Source organism: Trichosurus vulpecula, chromosome 7 (genome assembly GCF_011100635.1).
Source record: "Trichosurus vulpecula isolate mTriVul1 chromosome 7, mTriVul1.pri, whole genome shotgun sequence".
In the NCBI taxonomy this organism is placed as follows: domain Eukaryota; kingdom Metazoa; phylum Chordata; class Mammalia; order Diprotodontia; family Phalangeridae; genus Trichosurus; species Trichosurus vulpecula.
In genome coordinates this window covers 236,759,080-236,778,383 of record NC_050579.1, presented here as the reverse complement: position 1 = coordinate 236,778,383, position 19,304 = coordinate 236,759,080, and the positions used below count along the sequence as shown (strand labels likewise).

At 37.3% G+C, this 19,304-nt stretch overlaps 1 protein-coding gene across 1 annotated transcript; it reads left to right on the top strand.

Moving 5' to 3' along the window:
* The first annotated feature begins 1,581 nt into the window (after window positions 1–1,581).
* On the top strand, window positions 1,582–17,084 carry SLC25A27 (solute carrier family 25 member 27). The gene is given in 6 exon segments (XM_036768346.1): window positions 1,582–1,658; window positions 8,530–8,604; window positions 13,566–13,661; window positions 14,564–14,645; window positions 17,009–17,035; window positions 17,037–17,084. Coding segments are annotated over 6 exon segments (405 nt in total).
* Window positions 17,085–19,304: the final 2,220 nt, after the last annotated feature.

Sequence of the window (19,304 nt, the reverse complement as noted above, 5' to 3'; positions counted from 1 at the left end):
GAATAATGATACAGCAAAGAATGATTGAGGAGTGGTCAAGAAAATAGGAAAACAAAGAGAGAGCAGTATTGCAAAAACCCCAAGAAAAGAAAGGATTCAGGAGGATTAGGTGGTAGGTGGTTTCAGATGATGCAGACATGAGAAAAAAGATGAAGATAGAAAAGGCCACTGGATTTGGCCTTAACTTTGTATTGAGCAGTTTCAGTAGGGTAATGAAATCAGAAGCCAGGTTCCAAAGGTTTGAGAAGTAAGAGATGTGGAGGTAATAAGAATAGGCAACTTTTTTTAAGAATTTGATTATATGAAGGAGGAGAAAGATAGGGTATTTATTTGTACTCAGTGAGGACCCCAGGTACTGAGGTAAGAACTCACTATATTGAATTGTATTGAACAAATTCATTGGAAAACTGAAAAGCAGCCTGAGAGAAATTCAATTTAGATCAACACCTTACATCATCTATAAGGATAATCTCCAATCTCCATGCCTTAAATATAAAAGATGACATTATAAGCCAGTTAGAAAAGCAAGGAAGAAATTGTCTTTCCTCTCTATGAATAGGAAAAGAAACAAACAATAATTATTAGTTGTTAGGGTCTTGACCAGCAAGTTGCCCTATCTCAGTACCCAATGATGAGGCAGGAGGAACGATGGTTATAACTCCGATTTATTGGAAGCCATTATCCATTTTTATAGGTTTTTGCACTACATAAGCAGAAGCAGGTGTTCAAGGGGATGAAAGCATGGGAAAAAAGAGATGTACTTAGATGTAAGTAGCGATATCTGGTGGGAAGAATCTGGATTATTATAAACTATATTGCCTACAAGCGTATGGGAAAACTAGGGTTGTGGTAAGGTGGTTTCCATAGGAGTACGGGAACAGGAGGGGAGTGCTATTCTACAGTGACAGGGAAGGCTGGGAACAGGAGGGGAGTGCTGTTTCTATAGTATCTAAAGAGGCATGGGAAGGCTCGGGCAGGATACAAACTGGTATCAATACTGTATGAGCTACGTAAGGCACAGGGCAGGATGCCCTTGTAAAGTATCCAAGAAGTTCCCATTAATTAAAGCATGTTTGTGTTAGGCACTAGTTCAAGAGCATTAGGTAGTGGCCAGCTGGGTTCTTCCTACTGGGCTTGTGAGTCCTTGGTGGATGGACTCTGCCTGCATGAGAAAGGATGGCTATCAGAGCAGGAGGGGGGTGCTGTTAGGGGGGCTGCTAGGAACGGAAGTCTTTCCTCCGGGCGCCTACCGTTCCAACTCCTACTAGGCCTGTCTGGTATTACCCAGGAAACAGGCCAAGCGCTAGGGTCTGAGCAGCCCTGGGGTCGGCACTAACTCCCTACAATTAGTAATTAGTATTAAACTGGGGCAGATCTTTGAGCAAGATAACATGTATTAGTAGGGGCATGCTACCCTGCCTTCTTTAATGCCAAAGACTCCAAGTAAGAGGACAGCTGCCATTATTTCAGGTTTGGGCGGGGGGGCAGCAGTACAGAACAAAGAACAGAGAAGTGTAATAAAGGACACTGTGGAATTAAGGATAGCATGATTGGTTATAGAGCTGAGGCACAGAGAACAACATGACTGGTTGGAAGTTTGGTAATGACTCACCCTTCTTTTTTCATACGACTAAGAAGTTCTTTTTGTTTGAGTCCAGGTACAAGACAGTGGTCTAGACTTTTGGATCACAAACCAGACATTCTTGAAGGATAGCTTGGTGGCATAAAGATATTAGACCCAAACTCCCTTTCTGTTCATATACATTCTCCAAAGTCAGTTAAATTCCTTGAGACAGAAGAACTGGATTTTTAAACTTAACCCATTACAAGAGAGCTAAATACTGAACTAAGTTCAGAGACAAAGAACCATGACTTAAGCAGTTATAGGACACAAGCAGTTACAGGGCAAAATCAATTACTTGTAAGTAGAATCAATAAGAAAATGATACAAGATCAATTTTACTTTCCTCATTGGAAGAAGGCAAATTAAAGCATCTCTGAAGTTGTACCATGTACCCCAAATCAGCAAAATTGGCAAAAAAGGCAAAGGACAAATGTTGAAGGAACTATGGGAAAACAGAGACATTAATGCACTGATGGTAGGCCTGTGAACTGGTCCAGCCATTTGGGAAAATTTGGAACTGTGGCCAAAAAATTGCTAAACTATGCATACCCTTTGACTCGGCAATACTACTGCCTATGGTACAAAGAGGTAAAAGACCCAAATGTTCAAAAATATTTATAGTGGTCCCTTTTGTAGTGGCAAAGAACTAGAAACTAAAGGGGTGTCCATCAACTGGGGAACAGCTAAACAAATTACAGTATGTGAATGTAATGGAATGCCATTGTATCATAAGAAATGACCAAAAACAAAATTTCAGAAAAACATGGAAATACTCGTAAGAACTAATACTGAGTAAAGTGAACTAAACCATGAGAATAAGTTACATAACAGCAACAACATTGTAATGATAAATGACTTTAAAAAGACTTTAGAACTCGGATCTAAGCAATATCCAACCACAATTCCAGAGAACTGATGATGAAACATGCTATCTGCCTCTTGACAGAGAGGTGATGAACTCAAGATGAAGAATAAGCCATATATTTTTGGACATGGTTAATGTATGCATTTGTTTCTGTTTGACAATGAATATTTGTTAGAAGAATTTTGTTTTTCCCCCTCCCTGCCATGGGCCGATGGGAGGTGGGTGGGAAAGAAAATAAATGCTTGTTAGTTGAAAAAAATATATATCAAGTAAGGTTTTTTTGTTTTGTTTTTAGGATGAGGGATTCCCTGTGTATTTATGGGCAGCAGAGGATGAATCAATAGTTGGCAAGAGATTAAAGATGAGATGGAGAGGATGATTATAAGGGCAGCCTGAAAGAGGGGATAGTATCAAAAAGACAAGAGAGGGATAGGCATTGGTAAGGAGAAGGCCACTACTTGTATACATCATCAGTAATTTGTTACAGTCTGTTTATACCCACCACTATCTCTCTATACCCACCACATCTCTCTGTTGTCCTTTGAGTGACTTACAGTTTCATATCCTTCAGGTAAGTGTAGTTCATGATTCATTGCTTTATAGAATCACCAGAGGAATACTTGTGTTAACAGTGTGGATCCTCATTTCATTAAGAAGCTTGGAACTATTAACAGTGCTTCACAGTTTTCCAAGTAAAACCCAGGCCAATTTACTACTCCTATTTGCTTCAGGGCCTACCTCATTGTCCATCTGCCATATCTTTACATGATGTATGTACTAATTAGACAGATCAGCTGGATGTCCGGTAGCATATCTTGGACTGGAAAATAGGCATACCCCATATACTTGTTTTTTTATGTGAATTATTAGGTAGACCTCTTTTTTCATTAATACCTTTTATTTTCACCTCATTTTCACTTTTTAATATTATCTTACTTCTTCCTGTACCCAGTGAGCTATCTTTTGTAGCAATGAATAAAAAAGGTGGAAACAAAATCCATTCGACAAAACTAAGCAGTGCCTCAACCACAAATGGCAGTTAGTGCAATATTCTAGTGCAACCTGATTTCTGCAAAAAAGGGAGAGAGGTTAAGCAGAACTCTTGGATTCTTGTGGATTTCATTTAGGAGGCTATATATCTGGACCAATCAGCACAAAGTAATCTAAAAATAAGAGATCTGCAGAACCTTATTGTCTGTAGAGAAGCCTTCTTCCATTTATACTTGAACGAATATATCTCCCTTCAATATTGATAGATAATCATTGAAGATCTACCAAGGAATCTTCTATGATCTTAACTTATGCATGGAAAACCACCAGTGGTGGAATTAAGCCAGTTAGCACTGGTACCTAATTTTTGGTTGAATTCTGCCAACTGGTTGATAGCAGGGGGGGCCGGGCCTGTGCCCACCACGTCAGTGGCAGGGATGGCACCTCGGCTCAGTTCCGTGAAGAACTGGTTGTTAGTTCATTTGAATCCCACCACTGTAGACACCTTGTGGAAGGGCATCATTTAAGACTACATTTTGCTATTGTGGTAAGAACTTATTCAACAAAAACTGCTGGGAAAAACTAGAAAACGATCTGGCAAAAACTGGATATAAACCAACATGTCGCACCATATGCCACATTAAGCTCTGAATGTGTACATGATGTAGACATAAAGGGTAACATTATAAGCAAATTAGAGGAACAAAGAAGAAATTGCTTTTATGGATAAGGTTGAGTCCATGACCAGAAAAAAGCTATAGAGAGAATCACAGAAGAGAATATGACCAACTTGGATTATATAAAATTTAAAAGTTTTTGCATGAATAATAACAATGCAACTAAAATTAAGAGGGAAACAGGTGACTAGGAAAAAATCTTTGCAGAAAGTTTTTCTGATAATGGTCTCACTTTCAAGATATTTAGGAAATAGATTCACATTTGTAAGAATGAGTCATTCCCCAATTGATAAATGGTCAAAGGTTTTGAATGGGTACTTTTCGGAAGGAAAAATTCAAGCTGTCAATAACCATATTAAAAGGATGTGCCAAGTCATTAATAGTTAGAGAAATGCAAATTAATGCAACTCTTAAGGTTCTACTTCCCACCTACTGGATTGGCAAAGTTGACAAAAAAGGAAAGTGAAAAATGTTAGAGTTGCTATGGGAAAATGGGTACATTAATGGATGCACTGCTGGTGGAGCTATGAATTGATTCGGGCAGTCTGGAAAGCAAATGGGAATTATGCTCAAAAAGTTATTAAGCTATGTATACTTTTTGAACTAGCGATTACACTACTAGGTCTCTAATCTGACAAAGAGGAAAAGCATTCATGTAAAAAAAAAATTCTCATAGCAACTCTTTCTTTTAAATGGCAAAGAACTGGAAACTAAGAAGGTTTCCATCATTTGGGGCATGCTTGCATAAATTATGTATAAGAGTGTAATGGTAAACTATTATGCTGTAAGAAATGGTGAATTAAACAGTTTCAGAGAAAGCTGGGAAGATTTATGTGAGCTGATACAGAATGGAGTAAGCAGAGCCAGGAGAATAATTTATGCAGTAACACTTTAAAAACAAATGACCATAAAAGACTTCAGAACTCAGATTAATGCAATTACTTACCATAATTCCAAATAAACCATGATGGATCCTGCTGCCACCTCTTGACAGATAGCTTATGGACTCAGATTACAGATTGAGAAATATATTTCTTGTATGTGGCCAATGCAGGATTTTTTTTTGGCTTGGCTTATTCATATTTGTTACAAAGGGTTTGTTTTTCTTTCTTTTTCCCTCAACGGCAAAGGTGGGGGAAAGTGGGAGAACAATAAAATATTTTTGTTAATTTTTTAAAAATTTAAAGACTATATTTTGTTCTTAGGATAAAAATTTTAAAAATATAATCTACAAACAGTAGACACAGAATGATCTCATATCTTCCTCACCTTTTAATTTTTTGTCATATCATTAGAGTAACATATATAATAACATTTAACCACTTCAAATGCATCAGGTTGGCCAAGATGATTGGAAAGGAAAATGACAAATATTGGAGGGGGATGTGGGAAAATATGTATACTAGTGAATTTCTTCTGGTGGGGCTGTGAACTAATCCAACCATTCTGAAGAGCAATTTGAAATTATGTTTCAAAAGCTATAAAACTACATATCCTTTGACCCAGCAATACCACTCTTATGTCTGTACCCCAAAGAGATCAAAGAAAAAGGTAAAGGACCCATATGTTCAAAAATATTTGTAGCAGCTCTTTTTTGTGGTAGCAAAGAACTGGAAACTGATGGGATGCCCATCGATTAGGGAATGGCTGAACAAGTTATGATATATGAATGTGATAGAATACATAATATGCTCCAAGAAATGATGAAGGGGATGGTTTCAGAAAAATCTAGAGAGACTTATATGAACTGATGCAAAGTGAAGTGAACAGAATCAGGAGAATGCAGTAATTATCTCCTGCTGGCAAGTCAGATGCTACTTCTACTATGTACCACATCGTCTACATAAATGGAAATAAACTGAAAACACAGTATCACAATGCAAGAGGCTTAAAACTACTTAACATTTATAGGCATTACCATAATATTGAATGGGGTTTTTTGTTCAATCATTTCAGTCATGTCTGACTCTTCATCACTCATTTGGAATTCCCTTGGCAAAGATACTGGAATGATTTGCCATTTCTTTCTCCAATGTATTTTACAGATAAAGAAACTGAGGCAGACAGAGTTAAGTGACTTGGCCAGGGTCACACAGCTACTGTGTAAGGCCAGATTTTAATGCAGGAATATGAGTCTTCATGACTCCAGGACTGACACTCTATCCACTGTACCACCTAGCTGCTCTAGAGTCTTAAGATCTGAGATTTTAAATTTAGCAGTCTTTCCAGTATATTCAATGTTGTATAAATAGGGATGGTTACATTTTGTGTAGGAAGATACCCCTTCTCTAAACCTCATCAGTCTTGATTAGGCTCACTGTGGTCACACCTTCTTAGAAAATAAGATGTATGCACAAATAACCTGGAAAAATAATAGGTGGAATGTGAAGACAGTTTAGGAGGGAATGACCCCATCAGGTAGGAAAAGAGATGAGTTTACATTTGAAAATACAAATCCAGTCCAGTAACTACATTTACTTACAGCTCCCAAGTGAGGTAATTAGTTCTAGATATAGGAAAACAGCTTACCTTTTTTTCTTTAGCAATTTATTTTTATTTCTTTCAATTTTGAACTTAAACATCAATTAAGTATCCCTATCTGTACTTGTAGGACAGAAAGATAGACTTGCATATTAAACTGTAAATCTTTATTATGTATGGTTTGCCTTTCTTTTAAAGTACATAATAAATTCAACATTTAACTTTCAAAGCTATCCTGTTTTATTCTTGGCCTTCCTTCTGTTCTTTTTTGGGCATTTCAAAAACATATTCCAGTGACCCTTTTTTTTTGGCTTCCCTATTTCTAGCTCCTTACTCCCTGCCCGCCCGTCACTGAGAAAAAAAGAAAGTAAAAATTTTTATTACAGATATACCGTCAAGCAAGCCAAAATCTTACATTGACTATATCTGGAGATATGTCTTATTCTGTGCCTCTCAGTGAGGTGATGGGTAGCATGATTCATGATTGGCTCTTTGGAATCATGAGTTGGTCATTGAATTGATTGGCCTGTAGCCATTTTAAAAAAAGAATAAAACTGATCCCTCAAATCTCAAAATATTATATAATCTTCACTTTCTTAAGAAATTTATTAAAAACTTTAAGTTTCTAAAGGATTATAGTCCCAGTAGTTATTTTCCAGGGTTTTGGAGCTCATTGATGTTTGTTTCTTGATATGGAAAAAAGAAATCAAGGAGTCCCTGCTCTTTCTCAGCTGTCTTGTTACTCTACCAAGGAGTATACTTCTTTCTCTTTTTTCAAATTTATTTATTTTTAGTTTATAGCAGTTCCACAAGTTTTTGAGTTCAAATTTCCCCCCCCCTCCCTTTTCCCCCTCCAAGATGGCATGCGATCTGATATAGGTTCTACATATACCTTCACTTTAAACTTATTTTCACAATATTCAAGTTGTAAAGAAGACGTATAACCATGGAATGAACCATGAGAAAGAAGAAACAAAACCAAAAAAGAGGAAAAAAGGGAGAGAGAGAGAGGAAATAGTTTGCCTCAATCTGCATTCAGACTCTGTAGTTCTTTTTCTGGATGTGGACAGCTCTTTCCATCACGAGTCAAGGAGTATTCTTTAAAGAATTATTTGCTCACCTTCATGACTTAGTTGCTTCAAACTAATTTTATTTAAAAGATTTTTAAGCAAGTGCTATTACTTGCTTTTTTTAGTGGAGGGATGGATGGATGGATGGATAGATGGATGGATGGATGGACAGATGAATGAATGAATGATAAAACATTTGTTAAATAATTACTTTGAGTCAGCTGTTGTGCTAACAGCTGCTGATACAAATACAGCAAAGCAAAAACCATCCTTTCCCTCAAGAAGCTTACCTTGTAATAGGGGAAGGCATCACATATAAGGGAGTCCTGTCCAGTAAGAAGTACCCAGTGATGGCGAGTGGAGTCATGGATAAATTTATTTCATTTTCTTTGGCCATCCCAGCTAAAATCCCACCTTCTACAAAAAGCCTTTCTCTTTCCCCTTTCATTCAAGTGCCTTCCCTTTTGTTGATAATCTGCAGTTTATCCTGTGTATTTCTTGTTTGTGCATAGTTGTTTGTGTGATATCTACCCCATTAAACTGAGAATAGGGGCTGTTTTTTTTTCTTTCTGCCCATTAGACTGTGAGTTCCTTGAGAGAAGGGACTGTCTTTTGCTTCTTTTTATATCCCCAATGCTTAGCACAGTGCCTGGCACATTGTAACAAAAATGGTGCTTAATTAATTCATATTATCTTAGCTTGACTGGAGAAAATAAGCCCATTGTCAAAACCTTATGGTTTAAAAAACAAATCTAAAAGTTTTTCTGATAATTAAGTCTCATTTTTACTTTTTCTCTTGATGATTTTTCTCTTGATCTCCAGATTTATGGATACAGTGAAGCACTTGCTATTACTGAACATATCACTTGAAGACTATCTGACTCAAGGTTTAGGAAGGTAATTATTTGAGTCTGATTTTTATACTACTTTCTATTAACTTTTCTTCCATTTATTAAAAAGCAGACTTTCAGTTTCATCATTTTGGGAAGATCCTAATGAGACACCCCTAGATTGGCAATATTGTCCTTGAGAGTTGTTTGGGAAATGGAGAAGATAAGTGACTTATCTAGGGTGACACAGCCTGTATGTGTCAGAGGCCTCAGGATTTGTTTTTGTCTTTGTATCTCCATGACCTAGCATATACTTAATAAATGAATCAATAAATAAATAACTAGGATTTTAGAATTCAATTCAGTTCAATAAACATTTATCAAATATTTACTCATGAAAAGCCCTGTGCTAAGTGCTAGAGATACAAAGACAAAAGCCAAACAGTCCTTGCCTTCCAACAGCTTCTATTCTATGAGGAGGCAGGGATGAGGCAAGATAAACTATGAACCTAGATAAGTGAAAACAAAGTAATTTGAAGTATGAAGGAGCTCTAACAAATGGGGAGCTGGGGTATTGGGGAAAGCTTCCCAAAGGAGTTACCAACTGGCATAGAAGATAGCCTGTGTGAAAGCATGGGGAAGGAATATGGAATGCAGGTACAGAGAGGATCAGTAGGCCCCATTTATCTAGAACACATTCCTTTTTGTTTACTTGTCTTTTGTCCAGTTGTAGATAAGGTTTCATTTCTATCAGATGACTGCTGCTTTCTCCCTACCATATCTGGCATTCAGGGTCTTCCATAATGTGACTCCAACCTATATTCCACCATGATAAAAGGAAATTATAGATTCTAACTCCAGCTATGTGTTTCCTTCACAACATCTCCTCTTCAATCACATGGCTATTATTCTAGTTCTGTCCCTCATCACCTCTCACCTGTATCTCCCAAACCTTTAGGTATAGTACCAGCTTTTTGGCTTCTACACAAACTCTAATCTAACTCAGTGGCTGACCACTTCTGTTCGTTTCATCAGCATTAGCATGATTGGAAGGTCCCGGGGGAATGACTAGAATCACAGAAGTTGGAAGAGCCATGAATTTCTAATCGGAACACTTCAGTTCAGGTCCCAGCATTGCCACTTAGATGAAGGTCACTTTACCTGTCTAAGGCTCAAATGAGGACTATAAATAAGCATTTAGACAGATCAGTCAATAGAGATGAGAGGCGATAAGGTCTGGAACTGAAATATTGTGTGAATAGAGAGAAGGAATAAAAGGTGAGAGATGTTATGTGGGTAGAAAAGGCGAGATCTGGTCACTGATGTGACTGTGGGAGAATGAGTCAAAGATAATACCGAGGTTGCAAACGAGAGACTGGGAAAATGGTGATTATTCCTTTGATGGAAATAGGGAAGTTTGGAAAAGGAGCAGGTTATGGGGAAAGATAATAAGTTCTGTTTTGTGGCATATTTGAGCCTGAGATGTCTCTAGGACATCCAATTTGAAATGCCCAATAGGCAGTTGGTCATTTGAGACTGAAGCTTAGAGAGACTGGGGCTAGTCCTGGGAGTCATCCTCACAGAGATGATGATGACGATGATGATGATTATGATGAGGATGATATAAGAGAAAGAAAGAAGGGGGAAGAAGTGAGAGGAGAACAGGGGAAATAGAAGGGGAGGGATGGAAGAGAGGGATATAGAGAGACGGGGAAGGAGGGAGGGAAAGAGTAAAGAGGAAGAGAGAGAGGACAAGAAGGGGAAGAGAAACAGAAGAGAAGGGAGGGAGGGAAAGAGAGAGAGGGGAGCGAGAGCAGGGGAGTGCGGGAGCAAGCGCGAGAGTGAGAGAGAGAGAGAGAGAGAGAGAGAGAGAGAGAGAGAAAGAGATTGCAAGGTTGGGGAGTGATTGAGAAGAGAGCATTTAGTCAAGGCAGAAAATGTAAGAATATTTTCCCCCAAGAATTTTGCTGAGAAAGGCAGCAGAGAAAAGATTATAACTTGGAAGTTTAGTGAAAATTTCTATCCTTCCTTCCCACTCCTATCTCAGCCCCAAACCTGAAGGATGGAGAGATTTGGGCATGTTTGAAAGTGATGGAGAAGGAATCAGGATAGGCAGAGGTTGAAGATTTAAGAAAAAATGACAGGTTTTAATGTGCTGGAGAAGACAGGGATGAGATCAAGGATACATGTAGAGGGGTTGGCCCTACCAAAAAGGGTCATCTCATTTTCAGAGGCTGGGGAGAGGGACAAGAGAGTGGAGGGAGGGGTATGATGTTAAGTGGTTTTGAGATAAAGAGCTCATTTCAAATTACCTCAATTTTCTTTGTAAGGTAAGAGGTGCGTTCCTCAGCTGACAGTGATTGGGGAAGGGAATTATGAAAAGCTTGAGAAAAGAAGGCTCAGAAAAGCTTTTGTGGGGAGTCACACATAAAATCAATCAGGGAAGAAAAAGATTATCTTGCTTTAATAAGTGCCCAATTGATTTTTGATAACTTGAGCTTATAATGTAACCTGTCAGTTTGGTTATGTGACTTCTTAGCACATTTCTTTCAGCTTCAACCGTTTTTTTCACTGTGCCATATGATTGAACTGAATAAAGCAAAACCAATTTTAAAAGCAATGGCCAATATTCAGAAATGTTTGATACAAAAACAAAAGTCATTAATGCAACACATTTAAAAGGAAAAAAGCAACAACTATCTGCTAGTACAGTTCTCAATCTTGAAGGTTACTCATGCCCAAGGACTTAGCACGTGAAACAAAATATACAATTTTTGTAATTTTCAAATAAAACACAACAACGTTATCTATCTAACATTTTTTTAATTTAAATTTATTTATTTAACATATTTGGTTTTCAACATTGATTTTCACAACAGTTTGGATTACAAATTTTCTCCCCATTTCTACCCTCCCCCCCACTCCAAGATGGCATATATTCTGGTTGCCCTGTTCCCCAGTCAGCCCTCCCCTCTATCAACCCTCTCCCCTCTCATCCCCTTTTCCCTTCCTTTCTTGTAGGGCAAGATAAATTTCTACGCCCCATTGCCTGTGTATCTTATTTTTTAGTTGCATGCAAAAACTTTTTTTTTGAACATCTGTTTTTAAAACTTTGAGTTCCAAATTCTCTCTCCTCTTCCCTTCCCACCCACCCTCCTTAAGAAGTCGAGCAATTCAACCTAGGCCACACGCGTATAACCCTTCCACAATCCTCATGTTGTGAAAGGCTAACTACATTTTGCTCCTTCCCAACCCATCCTGCTTTATTGAATTTTCTCCCTTGACCCTGTCCCCTTTCCAAAGTGTTTGTTTTGATTACCTCCACCCCCATCTGCCCTCCCCTCCATCATCCCCCCCCTCTTATTTTTTTTATCTTCCTCCCTCTTCTTTCCTGTGGGGTAAGATACCCAACTGAGTATGTATGGTATTCCCTCCTCAGGCCAAATCTGATGAGAGCAAGGTTCACTCATTCCCCCCTCACCTGCCCTCTCCCCTCCTCCCACAGAACTGCTTCCTCTTGCCACCTTTATGTGAGATAATCCACCCCATTCTATCTTTCCCTAACTCCCTCTCTCAGTATGTTGCTCTCTCATCCCTTAATTTCATTTTATTTCTTTTAGATATCTTCCCTTCATCTTCAACTCACCCTGTGTCTACTCTCTCTCTTTTACATATGTATATATATATATATACACACACATATATAAAAACACACACACACATATATATATATATACATGTACATACATACATATACACATAGATATATACATACATACACATTCACTTATATATATACATAAACATATATATATATACATATATATGCATATTCCCTTCAACTACCCTAATACTGAGGTCTCATGAATCATACACATCATCTTTCCATGTAGGAATGTAAACAAGACAGTTCAACTTTAGTAAGTCCCTTGCAATTTCTGTTTCTTGATTACCTTTTCATGCTTCTCTTGATTCTTGTGTTTGAAAGTCAAATTTTCTATTCAGCTCTGGTCTTTTCACTGAGAAAGCTTGAAAGTCCTCTATTTTATTGAAAATCCATATTTTGCCTTGGAGCATGATACTCAGTTTTGCTGGGAGGGTGATTCTAGGTTTTAATCCTAGCTCCATTGACCTCCGGAATATCGTATTCCAAGCCCTTCGATCTCTTAATGTAGAAGCTGCCAGATCTTGGATTATTCTGATTGGGTTTCCACAAAATTCAAATTGTTTCTTTCTGGCTGCTTGCACTATTTTCTCCTTGATCTGGGAGCTCTGGAATTTGCCGACAGTATTCCTAGGAGATTTCTTTTTGGGATCTATTTGAGGAGGCGATCGATGGATTCTTTCAATTTCTATTTTGCCCTGTGGCTCTAGAATATCAGGGCAGTTCTCCTTGACAATTTCTTGAAAGATGGTATCTAGGCTCTTTTTTTGATCATGGCTTTCAGGTAGTCCAATAATTTTTAAATTATCTCTCCTGGATCTATTTTCCAGGTCAGTGGTTTTTCCAAGGAGATATTTCACATTGTCTTCCATTTTTTCATTCCTTTGGTTCTATTTTATAATATCCTGATTTCTCATAAAGTCACTAGCTTCCACTTGCTCCAATCTAATTTTTAAGGTAGTATTTTCTTCAGTGGTCTTTTGGACCTCCTTTTCCATTTGGCTAATGCTGCCTTTCAAGGCATTCTTCTCCTCATTGGCTTTTTGGAGCTCTTTTGCCATTTGAGTTAGTCTATTTTTTAAGGTGTTGTTTTCTTCAGTGTATTTTTCAGTATTACCTCTATACTCTCCCCAGTGGGAAAAACCCAGATTTTCAAAGAATGCTGTTGAGATTCTTTCGTATTCATTTAGCATAATTTATTACCTATCTAGAAAAAGAAAGTAAATGGTTAATTTAAAGGTGGAAAGAGAACATTAAACATGGCGATCATTACAATATTGTGGTATATTGGGTTTTTCTCCTAAATATCAGGTTTCTCTCTTCTTTGTAATTGTATGTCCATTCATCTTTCCCTACTTTTCTAGTATATGTTCTAGACTAGTAGCTTTTCTCCTGGGAGCACCAGCTGATGTCATCAAAAGCCGAGCGATGAATCAGCCAACAGATAAAAAGGAAGGTCGGTAGAAAGTCCTTATTGTCTGCGTATACTAATGTCTGTAGAACTAATGCTTTTTGTCTATTTTCAGTGTCAGTTATTTTGGAGGCGATAAATTATACTAAACTCAGTAACTTAACACGAAACTATCTAACCCTTTTTTTTAACTGGTAGAAATATAACTTAGAGAAAGCATGCCCGTTTATGTTACCTAGATCTTAAACCTTCTCTGAGAACTGTTTCTAAAGCATTGTGAAGTTTTACTTTATTTTCAGTCCTGGTAATTTATAGAGTACTGTGTTCGTTGGTTCATAAACTATAAAATTTAATTTTACCTGTTGTTCTTGCTCCTTGGAAGAAAAAAAAACGTAGTAAAGTAGGTTTTTATTACTAAGCTACTAAGACCCTATATGAATCAGGTTGTTAGTGGGCTTTCTAAGTGAAAGTTTGTATGGAGAAAAATCAGGGTAGGCAACTTTGGGTATGACTTTGATCAAGGAGAAATGTAGTTGTCTAGGAACCGATTACTTAGCGCTGGGAGGGACCTTCAGGATCAACTCATGTTCATTTTACACACAACAAAACTGAGATCCAGAGAGTCTATCATTTGCCTAGGGTCACATTTATATTTTACATTAATGGAAAAATGAATTATAAATAGCAAAAATGAGAGTGTGAGTCCAGGTCATCTGACTCAAAAATCCAGTGCTTACTTTGCTAGGTCCCACCATTGCTCTAGATTGGCATTGTCTCAAAGATTATTTGCTAGAAATGAGCAGAAAAACAAAAACTGCACATTCATCTGTGAATTGGTGGTTCTCTAATTTATTTTTCCCGGGCTCTATCCTGGTGCGTAATGAATATTTACATCTTGTGCGACCATTTATGCAAAGGAAAGTCAGCAAAAGTATCTTGTTTTCTTTTTAGGGGGCTGCTGTATGAATTCTCAATTGACTGCTTGATTCAGACTGTACAAGGGGAAGGATTTCTGAGTCTTTGGCTGCGAATAGTAAAAATTGTTTTTCTTCCATCTCATAATTCTCATATTTGAATTATTTTACCTATAAATTCTAACTGTATTCGCTTTTGCCTTCTAGGTCTTTTAAAGTTCCCTTTCATTCCATCTGAACTACATTTTCTTCCTTGTATTTATTTATGCCCAGAAATAAACAGAATAATAACAATAACCCATATTTGCCTCTAAACCCCTTTAAGATTTATAAAGCACTTTCACTAGGGTTAAATAGTTATTATCTCCCATTTTACAGAAGAAGAGACTGAGGCTCACAGAAATTCAGTGGTCCTCTGGTCACGTTCATACACCCAGTAAGTATCAGAGATGGGACCAAATCTAGGTCTCTAGATTATGATAGACTAGTATTTGGGTACTAGTGTTCTGAGCCCGGGTGGGGATGCTGCAGCCTTGAAGTCACATGTGGCCCTCTAGGTTGTGGCCCTTTGACCGAATCCAAATTTCACAAAACAAATCCTATTGGAGCATATCCCTTTGAAATGGGGTAGCTATAAACAACCAAAGAGCAAGTGTTCTAGAATGAAAGTTTCTAACTAAAAGCCAAATATATTACTTGTAACCCATAGCATAAATCCCTATGATTGATGCAAACTTTGTTTGTACTAATAATCATATCTTTTTTGGCTTATTTAGTTTTCAGTAGGTGAACTGAGAGACCAATAAAAAGAGATAGGATCCTAGAGTTAGGGCATTAAGGATTATCTACTCAATTCACATGTTTTGCGGATGACAAAATTGAGGTTCATGGAAGAGAGGTGACTTTTACAAGGTTAACCCATTGTTGGTTAGAACAGTGGTAGAACAGAGTCTCTCTTAACCCACATCCCCTGATTCCCTATCCAGAGTTGGGAAGAGCAAGAGAGCACATCAGTGTTAGGGATGGAATACAGCCTTTATAAGTTAAAGAAAATATGTAAATAACATTAGGGTTCTTGATTCATTAGCATTCCATCCTCTCTACTCCTTGGTAGACTTTGCCATCATGTCTTCATCTGGGTACCCTTTACTCCAAACCTCCCCCTTTTTTGTGTTGTCTTCCCCCAACAGAATGTAAACTGCTCGAGGGCAAGATTGTCTCTTTTTTTCTTCTCTTTGTATCCTCAGTGAAGCACAGGGCCCGGCACATACTAAGCACTTAAAAATACTTGTTACCTTCCTGAGAGAGAGAAAGAGAGAGAGAGAGAGAGAGAGAGAGAGAGAGAGAGAGAGAGAGACTGCAAATGAAACTCCCCCCCACAATCTTTATTCCCAAGAAAAGAATACTATGAATTGTTATTGCCTTATCTGTTCTCTATAACTGGTCTTGGCAACCTAGAAGGAGACTATTTTCCCTCCAACTTAGACCTGGAACCAGAAATAAAAGTCACCTCCTAATCAATTAATCAAGGAATCATTTACTCGGTGCTTATTATGTGCTATATATTAGTACTGGGTGCTAGGCTCCAGGAATACCCAGACAAAAACCAAACATTCCCTGCTCTCAAAGCATTTATCATGTAGGGAAGCAGGGTCTCCAAAGAGTTCAGAGGTGCTGGTCTTCCAACCTACATTTCCCAGCCAAAAAAAGCCTTCCCTCCAATTTTCCTTGTTTTTTAAAAATATATATAATTCTTTTAATGTATCCACCAATATCAGTTATCAGTTTTACGTTGACTGCACTAGAGGGAGGGAAACAAGGTAATCCCTTCGCATTAAGGAAGAGGATTGTTTTCCCTCCTTCCCAATTTTTCCTATCTCAATTTTCATCTTAGTTACTTCCGTGGTCACCATTCTCTTAAAGGTGTTGGGTTGTGTTATAAGAATGTAAGTTCCTTAAGGGTGGGAACTGTTTTTTTGTATTTGGAAACCCAGTGCTCAGTACAGTGTCTGGCACATAGTAAATGTTTAATAAATGATTTTCATGCATTCTTTCTTTTCTCTGTAGTAGCTTCTTACTGTAGCCCATTTTCATTCCTTCCTCCATTATATGTCCTTGTTTCCTAAATCTCTTTCTAAAGAGGTTGGGGCGGGGGGGGGGGGGTAATGGTGGCAAGTTAAATAGGAGTAGCTGAATTATGGATTTAGAAAGTATGCAATAATTTAGTAATTAGGTTTAAGGTACTAGCCGTGTCACTGCAAATATGCCGTCATATTTGAAAACTATGTTGTTGGTGATCTGAATTATACCATAGAATTAACCTGGAGATTTTCATGTTTTATTACTAGAAAGTAAGATTATGATGGAAAATATAGCAATAGACACTGTCATTTTTCAAATATGTGTGTGTGTGTGTGTGTGTGTGTGTGAGATGAGATAACCCTTCTTCAATATGTACTAACTTTTGGGGTTAATTTTCCAGATTCCTTGGTCATTAGTATTCTGGATTACTTACTTATGAAAAAATCAGATATATGAGTGGAGTCAATCCATTTTAAGACTTTTTAAAAAATATACATTCGAAATCATTAAAATGTGGGCATTCACAGAGTATACCTCCTCCTATTTCCACCTCTTCAGAAAGGCACTATTTTATCAAGAATGTGCCTTGTTGGATGGCAGCCCCAAATTTTCATTCTCAAGATCCAAGTCTCCTTTGGCTCCTTCTCTTGTCCAGGAAAGGCTGTCTGTGTTACCTAACGAGATCCAATGCACCATTTTCTAAAGAGTGATCCTGATCACTCTGTAACCTGGGATCTAGTCCCTGGAACACTCAGATGGATATTACAAGGCAACTTCAAGGAGTCTCCGTGATGAAACAGCTGCTCAGTCCTGAAATATATGCTAGGAACACAAAAGAAAACCTATGCCTTGCCTGAAATGTATGGATCCAGGGAAGTTAGTCTTTGCAATGAAAGTTTAAAAATTAACTAAAAAAATGAAATGAATGAAAAAAAAAGTGATGAATAGAGATGTCGAGTTTTTTTTTTTTAAATTGTAGGATGGAGTTGATGAATGTCTTCCTTCCAAAAGAAAGATATGGCTGAAAACAGAATCTACTAGTACTTCAGCAGCAAACAGACCTGCCTTGATTAGCCAGAACTCCAGGTCAAAGGCTGATAAAGTGTAGCAAACACAGAAGTAACAAACACATTAAAAAAGTCTTCAGGGAAAACAGATGAAAGGCCACTCTGGCACATGGCTCTGTTTAAAGTTTTAACTGTTCTATAACTCTAAGACATTTTATTCTTTACAGATAATTACTGAATTTTTATGTGTTAACTAAAGCTTTTTGGTATACATTCTTTTTTTCTCCTTCTATTCTGATCAACCTTTCAAAGGTATTTACAAACTCAGGCTGCTATTGGAAATAGGAGTTGGCAGGCTGCCTTCTTTATATCGACTTCTACTCAGAGACACCATAGCTTACCAAAAAAAAAAAAAAACACGTTAGCTATCCTTCTAGCTGGGGTCTCATAATTTGGCCAGGTCTTTTAGTCTTATAAAATAGTAAAGTGTAGTATATAAACTGGCCTTTATAGATGACTAAAAACCCACAATGGCACACTCTCTTTTTCAGTGGATTTGTGCCCACTTATGTAATCCTCTTTTACCCATCACCCCTTATGTAATAATGTCATAACCATGAAACAAACAAACAAAAAAAAATCTAAAATGGGATCCAAGTCTCAACCCTAGCCTTGTTACGATGGCTCTGTAAACATCTGAGCTAATCAGCCATAATGATGATAAGCTTGTATGAGACTGACCATGTTTAGGATCATAGGATCAGTTAAACGCTAAAAAATTTACCAATTTTGTAATGATAGCATTTATATGCAATCAGTGCTTTTCAACAGGAGTCTTTCCTATTGTCTAGGGTCTCCAAATTTATGCCTCTTGGGGTTTTCTAGAAGTATACAGTCAGATACATTTTTCACTAACGTAGTTCATCAGATTTGCAGAATGGAAAGTTTTCTTTATTCAGACTTTTTTTTAGGTGAGCTTAATTTCATGGCTTTTGTCACAGTTAGTTCAAAAACATTTTTAAAAGTGTGCATGCAAATTCCTTAGTGTCTGAGCTTGAAAAGTTGGGGCATTTTAACTCGTGATTTGTAACTTTTTAAGTCAAAACTACAGACGTTTTGCTACTTTAATCCCACGCCTACTGAATGAGCAATGAAAAATTTAGTCAGCTTTATTCTTTGGTCATTATCAAGAACGAACAGTGATGGTTAGTGTCTATCTCTAAAATATAGATGATGCACAGTAAATCAGAATGTTCATCCTTTTTATTGTCTTATCCATGTTCACCTAGATATAACCAAGTTCAGGGTCCTTTATTCTTTACAACCTCATATTTTTACTACTGTTTCATAATAGCAAGTGTTCATCATAGCTATCATGATATTTTTATTTTTAATCCATTCTAATTTCTTCTCCAACTTGGTAAAATTGCAATGAATCTTCTCTTAAATATAGTTATCTTTTAACATGTATTCACTTTTGCAGCTCCAAATAGTCAAATAAACAAATTAGATTTCTTAAATCTTCCTATTGGTAAGAGAATGTTTGGGGTTTTTTTAAAATTTCTTTAGATATTTGATATGCTTGTATTCTGTCCCTTCAGTTAATTGTAAGCTCCTTGAGGACGGAAACTGACCCTCTGTTTTTTGGGTTTTTTTTAATATCTCCATCTTACCCTCATTATACCTTGC